The sequence below is a fragment of the Neophocaena asiaeorientalis genome, unplaced genomic scaffold, assembly GCF_003031525.2.
Source record: "Neophocaena asiaeorientalis asiaeorientalis breed wild unplaced genomic scaffold, Neophocaena_asiaeorientalis_V1.1 scaffold4, whole genome shotgun sequence".
NCBI lineage: Eukaryota > Metazoa > Chordata > Mammalia > Artiodactyla > Phocoenidae > Neophocaena > Neophocaena asiaeorientalis.
The window spans coordinates 1,701,837-1,716,899 of record NW_020173682.1 but is presented as its reverse complement, the minus strand read 5'-3'; the positions used below and the strand labels follow the sequence as shown (position 1 = coordinate 1,716,899).

The window sequence follows — 15,063 nt, the reverse complement described above, 5'->3', positions numbered from 1 at the left end:
GTAAGGAGGGAAACGGTGACGTACCCTGGAAATATTATCGGGCGGTGCTTGTCACTCCGTCGCCTTGGACCACTTCACTGACCACGTGGGCAGCCTTCCTCGTTGTGCTGCTGCCCTCGGCTCTGATTGGTTGCTGTTTTTGTTACACTTCCTCATATACTTGAATATATTGATTTTTATTCACGTTTGACCTGCTTCTCTTGCCAGAGGTCACCATTTCTTCCTGGCCAGGGTCTTATCTATTATTATTTTTTTCTTCGTACATGCAGAATTTCTCAAGTAGAGGTGAAATGAAATCAATCACCTGGACATATAAATACTTAATTATTTGACTCTCACAGGTACTCTATTGGGCAGATACTGTGGAAACACCATTCCTGACAGCATAGATACTTCTGGCAATGTTGCTTTGGTCAGGTTTGTCACAGACGGCTCTCTCACTGCCTCAGGATTCAGACTACGGTTTGACTCCAGCGTGGAAGGTATGTTCTTTGATTCACTTTATATATATATATAAAATTGAGCACCTACATTGGATAGACACTCCTCTTAGGCACTGGTGTGACAATAACTAAACAAAGACACCGTGCCCCTTGTCTTCCTGGGCCTTACTCGTTTAGCGGAGAGGCAGACATTAATCAAATAGTCACACCAATAGATGAAAAGTCACAACTGCAATCAGTGCTACAAAGGAACGGATCTAATGCTGTGAGGGGTGTCAGGAGGTGAGAGCCGCGTTCCTCATCTTAAGAAAGACACATGGGAGCACGTGTATATGTATAGCTGATTCACTTTGTTATAAATCAGAAACTAGCACACCAGTGTAAAGCAATTATACCCCAATAAAGATGTTAAAAAAAAAAAAAAAAAAAAAGAAAGCCAGTCTGTTAGTGCTCGAGTCACTCAGAATTTGCATTCCAAATTCCCTGACAAGCTCAGGTGAAATAAAGATCTTGTCTTGAAAAAACTGGATGCTGACTTTAGCCCTCTGATTTTCCTGACTCTGATGATCACTGCACTTACTGGACTCTCATATTTCTTGGGCCATGATGACAAAAGGCTGCCAGTGAACTACCGTCTGTGGAAGCAGAGATTAAATATTAAATGTCAGAGACAGTCCTTGTGTACATACAGTGATAAATAAGAGCACTGATTTTGTCTAGTGGGACAATAAAAAAAAATGCTTTACTTTTGAGAACATTCCTTATAGGATTGGATTGGAAGTTTTCTTAGGTTTTTGGGTTTTGTTTTCTTCTCTCTCTTTCTTCCCCCCCACCCCAGCATGTGGTGGGGATCTCCAGGGCCCTGCCGGGACCTTCACTTCTCCCAACTACCTGAACCCCAATCCTCATGGCTGGATGTGTGAATGGAGAATCACTGTGCAGGAAGGACAGCGGGTGACCCTCACTTTTGACAACCTGAGGCTAGAAGACCATCCATTCTGCGGCAGTGAGCATATGACAGTAAGTGTCCCCTGCTGTCAGGAATATTATAGTCCATCGTTTAAGGAGTTTATTGACCCATAAATCGGTCAGGAATATTCCCCTCCGTGCAACTGTATCTCACACAAATTCTAAGTATTTTAGGTAGAACAAAGTCACAATAAATGTTTGCCATAATTTTTATAAAAGCTGTTTTAAGAGACTATTAGTTGTCTCAACCTATATCAGGGTCACAGGCAGGATATATTTGCAAGCAAATGATCATTACGCATGGAAGAACCTGCGTAAGCCGAAAAGTTAAGCCTATGATTGGGACCAGAGTCACAGGACAAGCCACCACCAAAGATTTTAAGCAGATGGGTGGTCCTGCATAATTACTGTTCTCTGCTGGCTGTGCCGAGTGACTCCTCTAGAAGACCAAGGTCGACTGTCTTCCAGGTTGCCGAGCTCATGCTTTGAGATTATACCCTTAGTATAATCTCAAATATTATATTTGAGTATAATATTATATTTAAGTATAAGTATAATACCCTTAGTATTCTTAGCTTCCCTTAGCAAAAGAAAGCTAATGAAATCCGTGAGTGTTAACTGTGAACGACAGATACATATATGTTTATACTGTATTAACTGTAGACGAATATTAGTATATTTTCCACCCAACTTGCCCTTTCTGCAGTCTTTGTTATCTCAGTAGATAACTGTTCCAAACTTCCGGTTGCTCAGGTCCAAAGCCTTGATGTCTGTTTTGGAGTTCTTTCTTTCACATCCTTAAACTGTACCCATAAGCCAGCTCGCTCGGCTAGATCTTTACAAGAGATCCAGAATCTAACTACTTCTCACTACATCCACTGCGACCGCCATCACCACTCATTTAGATTTATTTTAATAACTTCCAACTGGTCTCTACTTCCACCCTTGTCTCTCTGCATCTCGACACAGCAGCCAGTGTGATGGGTTTAAACCTAAATCAGACCATGAGGCTTTCCTTGAAAAGCCTCTAATGGCTTCTTTTCTCACTCAGAGGGAAGTCCCACATCTTCATAATGGCCCAACTGGACTTACATTATCTGCTGCCCCTTCCTTATTCTACCCATGTGTCTCATCTCAAACCCCCCTCCTCTTTTGCTCACTAGGACCCAACCACACTGACCTCTTTTCTGTTCCTTGACTGACTACCCTAAGATGCACCCACAAGCACTTCCCATGTCCGGTTGCCTCTGTCAGTGGGATAAAGGCCATTGATCATGGTTTTGCATATATTCCATTAGCCTTTTAGTTGTGAATAATCCGTTTTGATTCTGGCAGTGTGTTGCCCATTCCTGTTTTTAGAATTATTGAAATACTTGTCACTTTCTGTTTCCTTATGCATTACTTCATGGTTTGGAATCAGAGGGATAATTTGAATCCCAATTTTATTACTACTGGCTCTTTGAATTTTGGCAAATTGCATAATTGTTCTGAATTCTAGTGTCTTAATCTGGAAAACAGGGGTAATATTATATGTCTGAGTGGTTGTTTTGCTAATTGGATAAGGTAATCCCAGTGGGTTATTAGCAGAGTCTGGCATTTTGTCCGTGCTCAGTAAATGATAGGAAGCTCTGTGTCCTGTCCTATGAGCCGGAAGTCACTTTAAACCAGAAGCCCCCGAAGAACAAAATTTAATGATCAATTACAGTAAATAAAAAAGCGTACAGCTTTTGTTATGGAATACATTATCCTTGTCCGTAGCTCTTAGTGTCATACTCTGCCTCATTATTTCTAATCATAAACCATTCAAGTCCTTTTTAGAAACAGGACTATCACTCGCTCAATCTATTATTGTTTAGTCACTTCTGGATCTTTCTTGAGCTGTACTAAAGTATTCCCTTGGTTTTGTAAAGAAGTGGAATAACATTTTGCCAATTATCATAACTATGGGCATAACTGGAGTTGTTTAATATTTTGGAGTCCACAATGCTCTAATCCATTTTAAAAAATTCAAACCAGAGAGAAAATCGAAGCTTTGAATGCATGACTAATTAGGAAAGAACTATTATATTGAGATTGATTTTTAAAATTACTTGGGTGGGAGGGAAGTCCAAGAGGGAGGGGATATATGTATACATATAGCTGATTCACTTCGTTGTACAGCAGAAACTAACACATTGTAAAACAATTATACTCCAATAAAAAAATGGCATTTAAAAATATTTGAGTTCTTGGGCTTCCCTGGTGGCGCAGTGGTTGAGAGTCCACCTGCCGATGCAGGGGACAGGGGTCCGTGCCCCGGTCTGGGAGGATCCCACATGCCGCGGAGCAGCTGGGCCCGTGAGCCATGGCCGCTGAGCCTGCGCGTCCGGAGCCTGTGCTCCGCAGCGGGAGGGGGCACAACAGTGAGAGGCCCGCGTACCGAAAAAAAAAAATTGAGTTCTTCTATACTTCAGATCATCAGAGATTAACATTTAAGCCTTCTTTCCAAATATCAAAGGTCCTGATGGATTGTTAAACAAAATTGTTCCCCAGTGAACTCTGTGAACTAAGATGTGAGCGTGTTGGCATAGCTTCTTTACATTTTGATGACAGTTTCCAGTTGCAAAGAGCACAGCGGTTTTTCACTTGTCACCACATGGCAGGAGGGCATGACTGCAATACTTCCATTTTAGTGCAATGACCCTGAGGCCACAAAATGTGCTCCAGGTAACGTGGTGGCTTGTGGCACTGGGCTAAGTGCCCATATTGTTAAGTAATTCATTTTAGCACAGAGTTTTCTTAGAAGGAATTGTGTCTGGTCTGGGAATGTAACATCCTAGGAAATACTCAGTCAGATGGACTGTGTCTAAAGGTTAAACTATTTTTTCCGACAGGTATTTAATGGCATTAGAAGTAACTCACCCCAGCTAGAGAAACTGTGTAGCAGCACGAATGGTACCAGTGAGATCAAATCTTCAGGAAATACAATGAAGGTTGTTTATTTCACTGATGGATCCAGGCCATATGGAGGCTTCTCTGCCTCCTATACGTCCAGTGAAGACGCAGGTAATAGAGGATGTTACAAATACACCTGTGTTATCGTCTGCGCTGCAGGTGTCCCACAGCTACTGCCGACAGCAGTGGAGCCATGAATGTCCCCTTTAGAGATCAAAGTCACACCTCGGATCTTCCACAAAAGACAAACATAACCAGATAGAAAACCCAACCACAAAACCCCCGAAACAGAAGACAGAAACCTCTAGTTTTGGAAAGAAAACAGCTGTTGTGAATTAGAAAATTTAGAAAATGCTGTTAGAAGAGCTTCTAGCTCAGTTCCATGCAGTGTCGCCATAATAGTTGGTTGCCAGTCCCGCAGCCCTTGGGCAACTCTTTTATCCTGGAAGAGGATAACTACCTCTCGAGGGGCAGCTTGCTCCCGGAGAGTAAGTAAAGTAATTGAAGACACACGGATTTCATTGTTTCTCAGGCATCCATCCATCCTTATACAGATTTCCAGCGTACGTGACTGAGGGGTTCACATACGATACAGAGCGTTTAAAATTAGCAAGCTGTGGCCTTTCTATTGTAAATATCCTCCTACTTTCTGGATTGTTGTTATTATCTAAGAGCTTTAAAATTTAGGAAGAGTGGAACTGAATATTTTTTTAAGAGCTTTAAGTTATTTCCTTGGTACAGGGAGCATTCGTTCCCTATTAAAAAGGAGCCAATTCATTGGAATGCCAATGTTATATTATCTGTTTTATCCAATTAAATTCTCGGGTCAGGTGGAAGATTGCCAAACAATAGCCATCGGGACCACCGTTATATTTAGATATTGCTCTGAATTAAATGTTAATGAACAACAGGCTCACATTAGGAGATACTGACACATAGCCAAACCCCACCCACCTAATCTACATCTTCAGGAAAATAAAGAAGCTGCTTATTTTTGTACATCTTTCTTTCTAAATCCACAGAAACCACTTCTGTAGGCGGCAAGAGGAGGCAGCCCCCCACCCACAGCCCTGACCTGACTTCATCTAGAGAAACAAATCAAAGCAATAAGAAGCTGCTGTGGTTGTTGTCGTTATTTTTTTCTGTCTTCTTTGTATCTTCTGCTATGGCATGGATCTGACAACTACTTTCTCTGTTGCCTTCTGTTGTCTTAGTGTGTGGTGGGTCCCTTACAAATTCCGTTGTGGGAAACTTTACTTCTCCTGGCTACGATGGAGTCAGTAATTACTCAAGAAACCTAAACTGCGAATGGACTCTCAGCAATCCACACCAGGGAAACTCCTCCATTTACATTCATTTTGAGGATTTTTACCTAGAAAGTCACCAGGACTGTCAGTTTGATGTCCTTGAGTTCCGAGCGGGTGAGTCCAATCAAGGAGCACGTTCTCCCATTCACCTGCAGCCTTCTTATGGCTGGAGGCCACCAGCAATGAAGGGAGACAAAGGGCTGTAAATGTATGTATTATATATAAGATCCAGAAGAACATTGTTCAGACAAAGCCATCATTCTGCACGTGCCCAGCTGGGGACAACATGCCCTATAAACAAGGAATGAGATGGATCAGTGTTTTCAGCTAGACCCTATGTCTCAGTTGATGTGACATTTACCCAGGAGAGGTTCTGGTTTGTCTTTGCCCTGTTAATGAGTTCAAGTGGTCCCTTCAACTCTCATCGACTCAAGACTTCTTTCTTCAGAGACTAGAACGTAACATGGTCAGAATGTGTGCTGGTGGTTTCCTGAATTTACAGGATTCACAGAAGAGGCCGTGGAATTCTCCTTAGGCCTTAGAAGTCTAAAGAAACTTCGCAATGCATTAAACGGAAAAGCACATAGAAGCTGGTTAGGAAATTATCCCCGAAGCAGTCAAGTTTGTCTTTGTTTGCATAATAGAAATGGATTGAGCTATACCTGGTAAACTATAACCATCTTAAGAATTTTTTTAAAATCTGCATTCATGGCTGATAAATCCATTTTAGTTCTTTCCTATAGTGGAAGCACAAGTTATCCATTGAATTGTCCCCAGTGTTACATTGGCACTCTTTTCCCCCTAAAGAAAAAAAAAAGGGGGGAGAAAAGTAACAGTATATCAATATATCAGCTATGCTGTCTAAGGCTCACGGGGTTCCATGTTGTTGCAAAATTTAGAGAAAAGGAGGCTGAACGCTAATGCAGTTTGCTGGTGACAATGTACTGGGGCAACTGTAGAAACTGATGCTGGCTTTGGGAACGTGGAGGGCAGAAAGAGAATTTGATAAAGTTTATGGTCACAGACCAACTGCCTCAGCAGAAGAATCATCTGGCCTCTTGGAGGTAGATGAACCTAGAAAAGGCTTATGAGGGAAATGGAAGTTGTAGTTTGAGAATGTTCTGCATGGGATTCTGATAAATCCTCAGCCCCTCTGCTTAGTTCAAAACCACTGGCTTACAGAATCAAACAGAGCAGCTATCTATCAAATTTCATTCAGTTAAATGCAGTCTTCTCTCGATTCCCTCATTTTAGAGACAGTTAGAATACTATATTTTGTTGACTTTTAAGGTCAGTGATGTTGTCTGACAGACTAAACAGTGAGGACATAAGTGTGAGCAATAAATGATCATCAGATTACTGGGAAAATAATATTCACAAAAATAGCTCCAAATCTGATCGTTTTTAGCTTGAGTATGGAATATCCCATTCATTTTAGTTGATTAGATACAGTGAAGAAATTATTAAAATTTAGGTAATTATCACTTTTATCTTGCTGATGTATTTTGTCACTATTAGTATTGTGTTTTTTACTCCTTAAAAAAAAAGCACAGCCAAAGTTTTTTTTAAAGTTTTTTAACAGTTGTGTCTCTGTTTAGATATGCTAAACAATAATTATGAAAACATGAATTGGAACAAAATGACACCTATGATAGAGAAAGAGGCCCATACCAAAAAAAGCATTCTTTTTTACCCATTGGAGGCACTCTTTCCTTTGTAGTTGAGAAAGATAGAAAGGAGGTTTGTGAAATGTCTGCTATTAAACCAGAATTTAAATATGCATCAATGTAATAGCTTAAATTTTTTAAAATTATTTTTTCCTACTGAATTCATTGGATATAGTTTTCAAAAGATATATATATGGTGACACTGGTGTGTTATTCTGCTCAGGTAATGCTGATGGGCTTCCAATATGGAGACTTTGTGGAGCTTCAGAACCTAGCATGCCACTGGTTATACCTTATCCTCAGGTATGGATACACTTTGTCACCAATGAACGTGTAGAACATGTTGGATTCCACGCACAGTATTCCTTTACAGGTAAGACTTATGATAAGCTCTCCAACTCTGGCAATAACATAATACATAAATTTTTAAATGACATTTTCCATAAAGAGCTCACATATATTTTGTTAGATGTATTTCTAGGTTTATTTATTGGTTTCGTTGGTAGTGTCAATGAGGCATTTTTAATTATACTTTCTAGCTGGTTGTTGCCTATATCTAGGAATTTTTAAATTTTAACACATCAATCTTTAGCCCACAGATCTTGCTAGACTCTTATTCATTCTAGTATTTTGTCTATAAATTACCTGTGGTTTTTCTGTGTAAACAGTCATATCTTCTGCAAATTGATAGCAATCGTTCTCTTTCAATCCCAATTCTTGGTTTCTTTTTCTTGTCTTATTTCACTAGCTAAGGCCACCATCATAATGTCAAATGCAAGGGATGACAGCATCTTGTTTCTGACCTTAATGTGAATGCCTGTAACATTTCATTGTTAAATATACTGGCTTCTCATAGGTTTTCAATAAATACTCCTTATCACATTAAAGGAAGTCTCTTCAATTCATGGTGTACAAAAAGTTTTTTCTTTTTTTTACTGTCAGATTTTGGCAAATGGTTTTTCTGCATCTATTGAGATGATCCTATTTTTTCCTACTTTAATGTGTTAATGTGAAAAATTGTATTAAAAGATTTTTCTCTTGTTAAACCATCCTTTCATTTCTGGGATAGACCCTACTTGGCCATCATGTGTATTTTGGACATATTACTAAACAAAATTTGCTAATGTTTTGTGCTAGATTTGTATCTGTGACATTCAGTTTGTACCTGAAAATTCAGCTGAAGACAGACAGTACTCCTCCTTGCTGCTTCTCTGGGCCATTAGAGTTTTTCTAGTCCATTTCACTAATATGGCAGTCTTTTTAGATTCTGAACTTTATGGAAAAGCCCTAGCTTTTGTGGAGGTCAAAGGCCATATGTTCTCTTTTTGCCTGATCATCAAACCTCAAACCACAACTCCTGGGGCCCACATCTTGATTCTATATCCTCTTCGACCGACACACTCAGTTTAAGATACCCCTTGGAATTTGAGTACATTTATAGTTTATAGTTCTTAGAGATCTCCTTTCTTTCCATTAAGTTGGACTATGAATCAAATATATTTTGGTTATAATTTTATTTAACATTTCTTTGTGTTATAACCAAATGGTTGGTTGGAGAAAACAGTGAGATTGATTATTCAGTCGACCATGTTGCCAGCTGGTTTTTCTTTCTCAGATTGAAAGAGAAGAGTCAGATTTCAGGAAGCAGTATTATTTGTGTGGAACATCAGACCATACCATGCTTTAGAAATGTATCCATGTTTCAACTTGCTATACTAATGTACACTTCGATAGCTGATTACAATATATGTGCTTGTTGTCAAACGACAAAGTCTTTAGTTATGGTACTCATCATATTCTTCAAGCTTACATTTACTTTCACAGGCCTAGTGTTTTTAAGAAAGGCAATGTTCTTTACTTTGTCCCTAGTGCATTTACTGTCAGTTCTATGCTCATCTAATTATTCTCCATTTATGCTTCAGATAATCTTCCTTCTCCTTTGTATCAAACTTGAGCCTGCCTTCACTGTGTGATTCCATTTGATTAACACTATATGGGATTCTGTTTATTTCTAATCTTCCATCTAGTTTTACTTTGCTTTCATACAATTTCATCTATTTATTCATTTATTGTCCTTTTTTAAAATCATAAAGTACGATGGCTATAAGTAGTATTTACTTTGGCTTTACAGAATTTGGTGGTTTTTTTCCTTTCTTATTTAGAAGTTTACAATCTAATTTCAGACTGTGGTGGAGTACAGATAGGTGAGAGTGGAGTCATCTCAAGCCCCAACTATCCAGCCTCTTACGACAGTTTGACCCACTGTTCTTGGTTGTTGGAAGCCCCACAAGGCCACACCATCACTGTGAGTTTTTGATTAGTGGGTAAAATAATTCTGAAATTATACAATAAAAGCACCATGTCCTGTGTGGAAACAGAGTTCTTTTAATAAGCAAGTGATGAGAATAGGCTTTGATCCAGGTCATCTTCTTCCTAAAATTCTCTGATTAGCGTATATACATTGGCATCTACAAGTTTACAACTAATGAAGAATGAAATATCTTTCATTCTTTTTCAAGCACAGGAGAAGCTCTCTATAGAAGACAGTTCCCCATCCAGAAAAGAGATGTATTTATATTCTTGATATGAGTTGCCATCCCAGCCCAGGGGACTGAGGATGACCCCAATGACTCCCGTTCTGGGAGAAATATCCCTTCTCAAAATTTCCAAGAGAAACTTCAATAAGAAAAAAAGAGAGGAGGACAAGGGAGAATGAAATAAGAGACATAAATACAAAATTATATAAATTAAAACAAAATAAAAGGGTGTGTAAGGACTTCAGTCGAACTCTACGTAGATAGGCTCACTTACAGCTCAGAGTGTTTCCTCATTTCTTCCCTTTTCTCCTGCAGCTGACATTCAGTGATTTTGACATTGAAGCCCATTCAACCTGTGCTTGGGACGCTGTCACAGTCAGAAACGGTGGTTCCCCCGGATCACCCATCATAGGACACTACTGTGGAAATTCAAACCCCAGGACAATCCAGTCGGGTTCCAACCAGCTGGTGGTGATTTTTAACACGGACCATTCGGTGCAAAATGGTGGCTTTTATGCTACATGGAACACAGAGACTTTGGGTAAAAGAAAGAAACATTCTCTGCGCTTACTGTCTTTTATCATCGATGTATTTTTAAAATGTATTACCCAGCCCAACAAGTATACATTTTGTACCTACTCTCTGTCAGACTCAGTTCTAAATGTTTACACATGACATCTCATGAAGCAACCTTGTAAGGAAGACACAGTATCAGTGCACATTTTCTCCACTTGCATGGGTGGAAACAGGAGAAACGGGTGGATAATTTGCCCAGCTCGTGGAGCTGACGATCAGCAGAGTCAAGATTTGAATGAAGACAGCAGAGCCCAGAAACTTTGATCTTAATACTTCACCGTGCTGTCTCCACAGGCAAAGGGCCATGGTACAACTAGGGAATCACAAGAAATAGAAAAGATGTGTTGGAATCGCTAGTAGTTGAACATACTTGGACCATGGAGGCAGAATGCTGAGTGGTGAGCTGAGGGCAGGAAAATAAGTAGTCCACATCCTGGAGAGCCTTGGCTTCTATATTATCCCTCGAGCAGTGGGGAGCTATCTGAAGAGTTCTGAGCAGCAAAGTGACAAGATAAGATTTGTGACTTAGAATGAATGCTCTGTATGGGGCAAAACATGATAGATTCTATTTCAGAAGATTACTTGTTGTACCTGCAAACTATGACATTTCATGGAAATTCCCAGAAAATATAAGCCTTGCATTGGACACTTTTGTCAGGATCTCATCATAGTCTTGCAGCATCACACAGGGCAGTTATTTCTAGAAGAGTCAGGTGTTTGGGGAGCTCTCTGAGTGCTGCTGAAGCAGAGGGGAGCTGAGGTGAACCATTGGTTTTCCAAGGGTTTAAAAGCAAAAGATACAGGGAATACTCTTTAACTTCATTTTGTTTTGAGTTCATTTTTTTTTTCTTTTGCCATCTCTTAAGAACATACTTTAATATTACAGAATAGTTCTAGATTTTTCTTTCTTTCAATCCCTGTAATTTATTGTTCATCCATCAGCATTTCAATATGAATGAACCAGGTTACTTAATGGAAGATTAAGTGATCTTAATCTTAAGATCAAATGATCAAAATCATCTTCTCCCGTCCAGGATGTTAACGTAAAATTGCAGATGAGTAGAGACTTGTATTCTCAGGCGTTAGTGGTAATAAAATACAAAGCTTGAGATTGTTGGGCCACAAATACTACATAGCCTCAAGGGGAGTGAAAATTATTGCTCTTGTTTGAAGACAGGATAGAAGTCTGTCCTCTTCATGGCAAGGATTAATGGTCTCAGGTGAGTTCAGTATAGGTGTGACGAAACAGTAACAGCTGTAGCCTCCTGTGGCTTCAGTGACCTTCCATTTCCTGAGAGTCCTTGCTGTGGACCTGCCCCGAAGGTCAGAGACTCATATGTAAGGAAAGACACACTGATATCTCACATTTAGAAATGTGTCCTCTCCAGAAGTCTTCGGTTACCAAAATTGTTATTTTCCTCACAAAGTAATGACTTTTTCCATGACAATTTTTCAGGTTGTGGTGGAATACTTCATTTAGACAATGGTACAATCAGATCCCCCCACTGGCCTCAGAATTTTCCCGAGAACGTCAGATGTTCCTGGACAGTCATTACTCACCAAAGTAAACACTTGGAACTCAGCTTTGACAACAACTTCCTCATCCCCAGCGGGGACGGACAGTGTCGGAACAGCTTTGTGAAGGTCAGTGCACTTGTATATTTAATTGGAGCCAAGCTGGTTGCAGGAACGTAAACGTTTAGACTAGAAATGACTCACTGCCTCTCAAAGGAGGAGAAGGACAATTTTGCTGCTTGGATTTCTTGAATGAAAAAGTGAGAAACCTCAACAACTAGGAGTTAAAATTTGGACCACAACACACATTGCCCTGTGACTTTCATTCACTAATACATAAGCAAAGACACTTAATTTAGGAGATCGTCTCGCCTTATTAAATTCTCATGAGCATTTACGGTTCTTCCTTTCTACAGAAACTAAAGAGAGAAGGGCAGATTTCTTTCTTCCTCTCTCTCTCTCTCTCTTTCTTTCTTTCTTTTTCTTTCTTTCCTCCTTCCTCCCTCCCTCCCTCTCTCTCTCTCTCTTTCTTTCTTGTTTTCTCTTTCTTTTCTTTTTTCTTTCTTTCTATTAGACCCTCAAGGACAAAATGAATCAAAGTCACCATGACAGGCCACATTTAGAGTATCCTATAAAAATTACAGAAGGCTAGACATGCACTAGCGCCAGCCTTCACCTGAGCCTTAAGTGCCCACAAGCTGACCAGACCGTGAGGGACCCATCCATGTAAAATCATGACCGTGGGTCAGTCAGTAAGGCTCTCTTCCTCTCTAGTTGTAAATACTGCCCCTGTGGCACTGACATCACTATTCATTGACTTATGACCGTGATAACTGTATTACAAATTGATTCCATCTGTGCTATTTTATATCTCATGTGTTCTATCGCTAAGAGGACATACACCTTTTAGGGGAAAGAACATTCATCTGGGCTCTGCATCTCTTGCATTTACCACCTGAATGTTCCTCTATGAGCCAATTACACATTTGGGCTTTAAATTACTCAGCTGTAAAATGAAGAGAATAATTCCTACTTTAGTAGGACTGTTTTAAGCATTAGACGTAATATGATATAATAACATAAAGAGTGCTCAGTACTTGGAATATAAAACCACCTAATGAGTAGAAGTTGATTGTATTGTCGATGTTGTTATTATTTGACATGATCTCTCAAATTATGTTTTATATCTAACTGATCCATGCATGCTGTTTCAATGAAAATCCTAGACTTGTATATAATACATGTAAAACAAAACATCGTATACACTTTTCCTAATTGCTTTTTTCATGAAACAAATGAACTCTCTCAGGAATTGAGTCAACATCAAATATATAGACAAAGTAAAGTCTTTCAAGTTCTTCATTGGAAAAATGGAATGTGAAAAGTTATTCAGTCCCGTTTCTCCTCTGGATGGAATGGGAATCCCTCTGACAGCAGGCAAGGCTGAACCACTGGTGGGTGGGATCCATCTGGAACTCTGACAAAACTCAGTGGCCTGGGAAACACACTCTTTCTCTGCTGGGCCTGAGACTCCAGTTTTTGCCAAGAGATACTGAGGTGGGTAAACAAGACAGGCAAGAGGGGCTCAGCTCCAGCAAGCAGCCCTTAACCTCAAACCTTATACAAAAATTCACTCAAAATAGGGCTTCCCTGGTGGCGCAGTTGTTGAGAGTCCGCCTGCCGATGCAGGGGACACGGGTTCGTGCCCCGGTCCGGGAAGATCCCACGTGCCACGGAGTGGCTGGGCCCGTGAGCCATGGCCACTGAGCCTGCGCGTCCGGAGCCTGTGCTCCGCAACGGGAGAGGCCACAGCAGTGAGAGGCCCGCGTACCACAAAACAACAACAGAAAAATACTCAGAATAGACCATGAACCTAAATGTAAATATACAGGTATAAACTTTGAGGAGAAAAAGAACAGAAAATCTTTGGGACCTAGAGATAGATGAAAAGTTCTTAGACTAAACCTCAAAAGAATAATCCGTAAAAGGAAAAATTAATACATTTTACCATATCAAAATTAAAAATATGTTCCCCTGTAAAGAGATGAAAAGACAAGCTACAAACCGGGAGAAAAGATTTCCAAAGCACTTACCTGACAACAGAACTACTATCTAAAGTATAGACAGAACTCTCACACCCAACAATAAAAATACAGAGTCCAATTAGAATATGGGCAAAAGACATGAACAGATATTTCACCGAAGAGGATATTCGGGTGGTGAATAAACACACGAAAAGATGTTCAACGTCACTGCATAGCCTCTAGGAAGAATGAGACTTAAAACCACAATGACTGCCACACACCTGTCAGACTGCCCAGAATAAAAACAGCGACAGCACCAAGTCCTGCCGAGCCTGCAGCGAAGCTGCATCACTTATTCATTGCCAGTGGGAACGTAAAATGGCGCACCACTCTGAAAAATAGCTTGGCACTTTCTTATAAAACTCAACGTGCGCTTACCATAAGATCCAGCAAGTATACTCCTGGGCATTTATCCCAGAGTACTGTAAACTATGTCTGCACAAAAACCTGTGCACAAATGTTCATAGCAGCTTTATAGGCAGTAGACAAAGACTGGAATCAGTGCACATGTCCTTCAACAGGTGAACGGTTCAGTGAACCCTGCTACCTCCGTACCGTGGAGTACAGCTCCTCGGTAGAAATAAACTTTTGACAGGCTAACGATCTGAACAAATCACCAGGGAATTAAACCAAGTGAAAGAAGCCAATCCCCAAAGGTTACATACTCTATTGTTCCATTTACATAATATTTTTGAAATGACAATGCTTAGAAACGGAGGACAGACTACCAGAGGTTAGCAAGATGTGAGTGTGGGAATGAGTCGTGTGTGGCTATAAAAGGGCAACTCTGGGGAACCTCGGTGTTGGAGCTGCTTGGTGTCTTGAATGTGGTGGTATAAGCTTGTATGTAACCGAATATACACACACGTGCGTGAGCCTGGGAAACTGAGTAAGACGGGTGGACTGTGTCGAATCAGCGTCCTGGTTATGATATTACATTACAGTTTTACAAGCTGTCATTGTTGGAGGAATCTGGGAAATGGGTACAGGGGATTTCTCTGTATCTTACAACTGTGTGTGAATCTGCAGCT

General features: G+C 40.2%; 1 protein-coding gene across 2 annotated transcripts in view; it reads left to right on the top strand.

The window, feature by feature from the left end:
- Positions 1-15,063, top strand: part of CUBN (cubilin) — a 269,991-nt gene that overhangs the window by 191,157 nt on the left and 63,771 nt on the right. For both annotated transcript variants that reach the window (XM_024750090.1, XM_024750089.1), the window contains exons 48-55: positions 342-482; positions 1,282-1,463; positions 4,286-4,457; positions 5,561-5,767; positions 7,544-7,693; positions 9,504-9,625; positions 10,173-10,398; positions 11,890-12,077. In XM_024750090.1, coding sequence (XP_024605858.1) covers positions 342-482; positions 1,282-1,463; positions 4,286-4,457; positions 5,561-5,767; positions 7,544-7,693; positions 9,504-9,625; positions 10,173-10,398; positions 11,890-12,077 — 1,388 coding nt within the window. The remainder of the gene's footprint in view (positions 1-341; positions 483-1,281; positions 1,464-4,285; positions 4,458-5,560; positions 5,768-7,543; positions 7,694-9,503; positions 9,626-10,172; positions 10,399-11,889; positions 12,078-15,063) is intronic.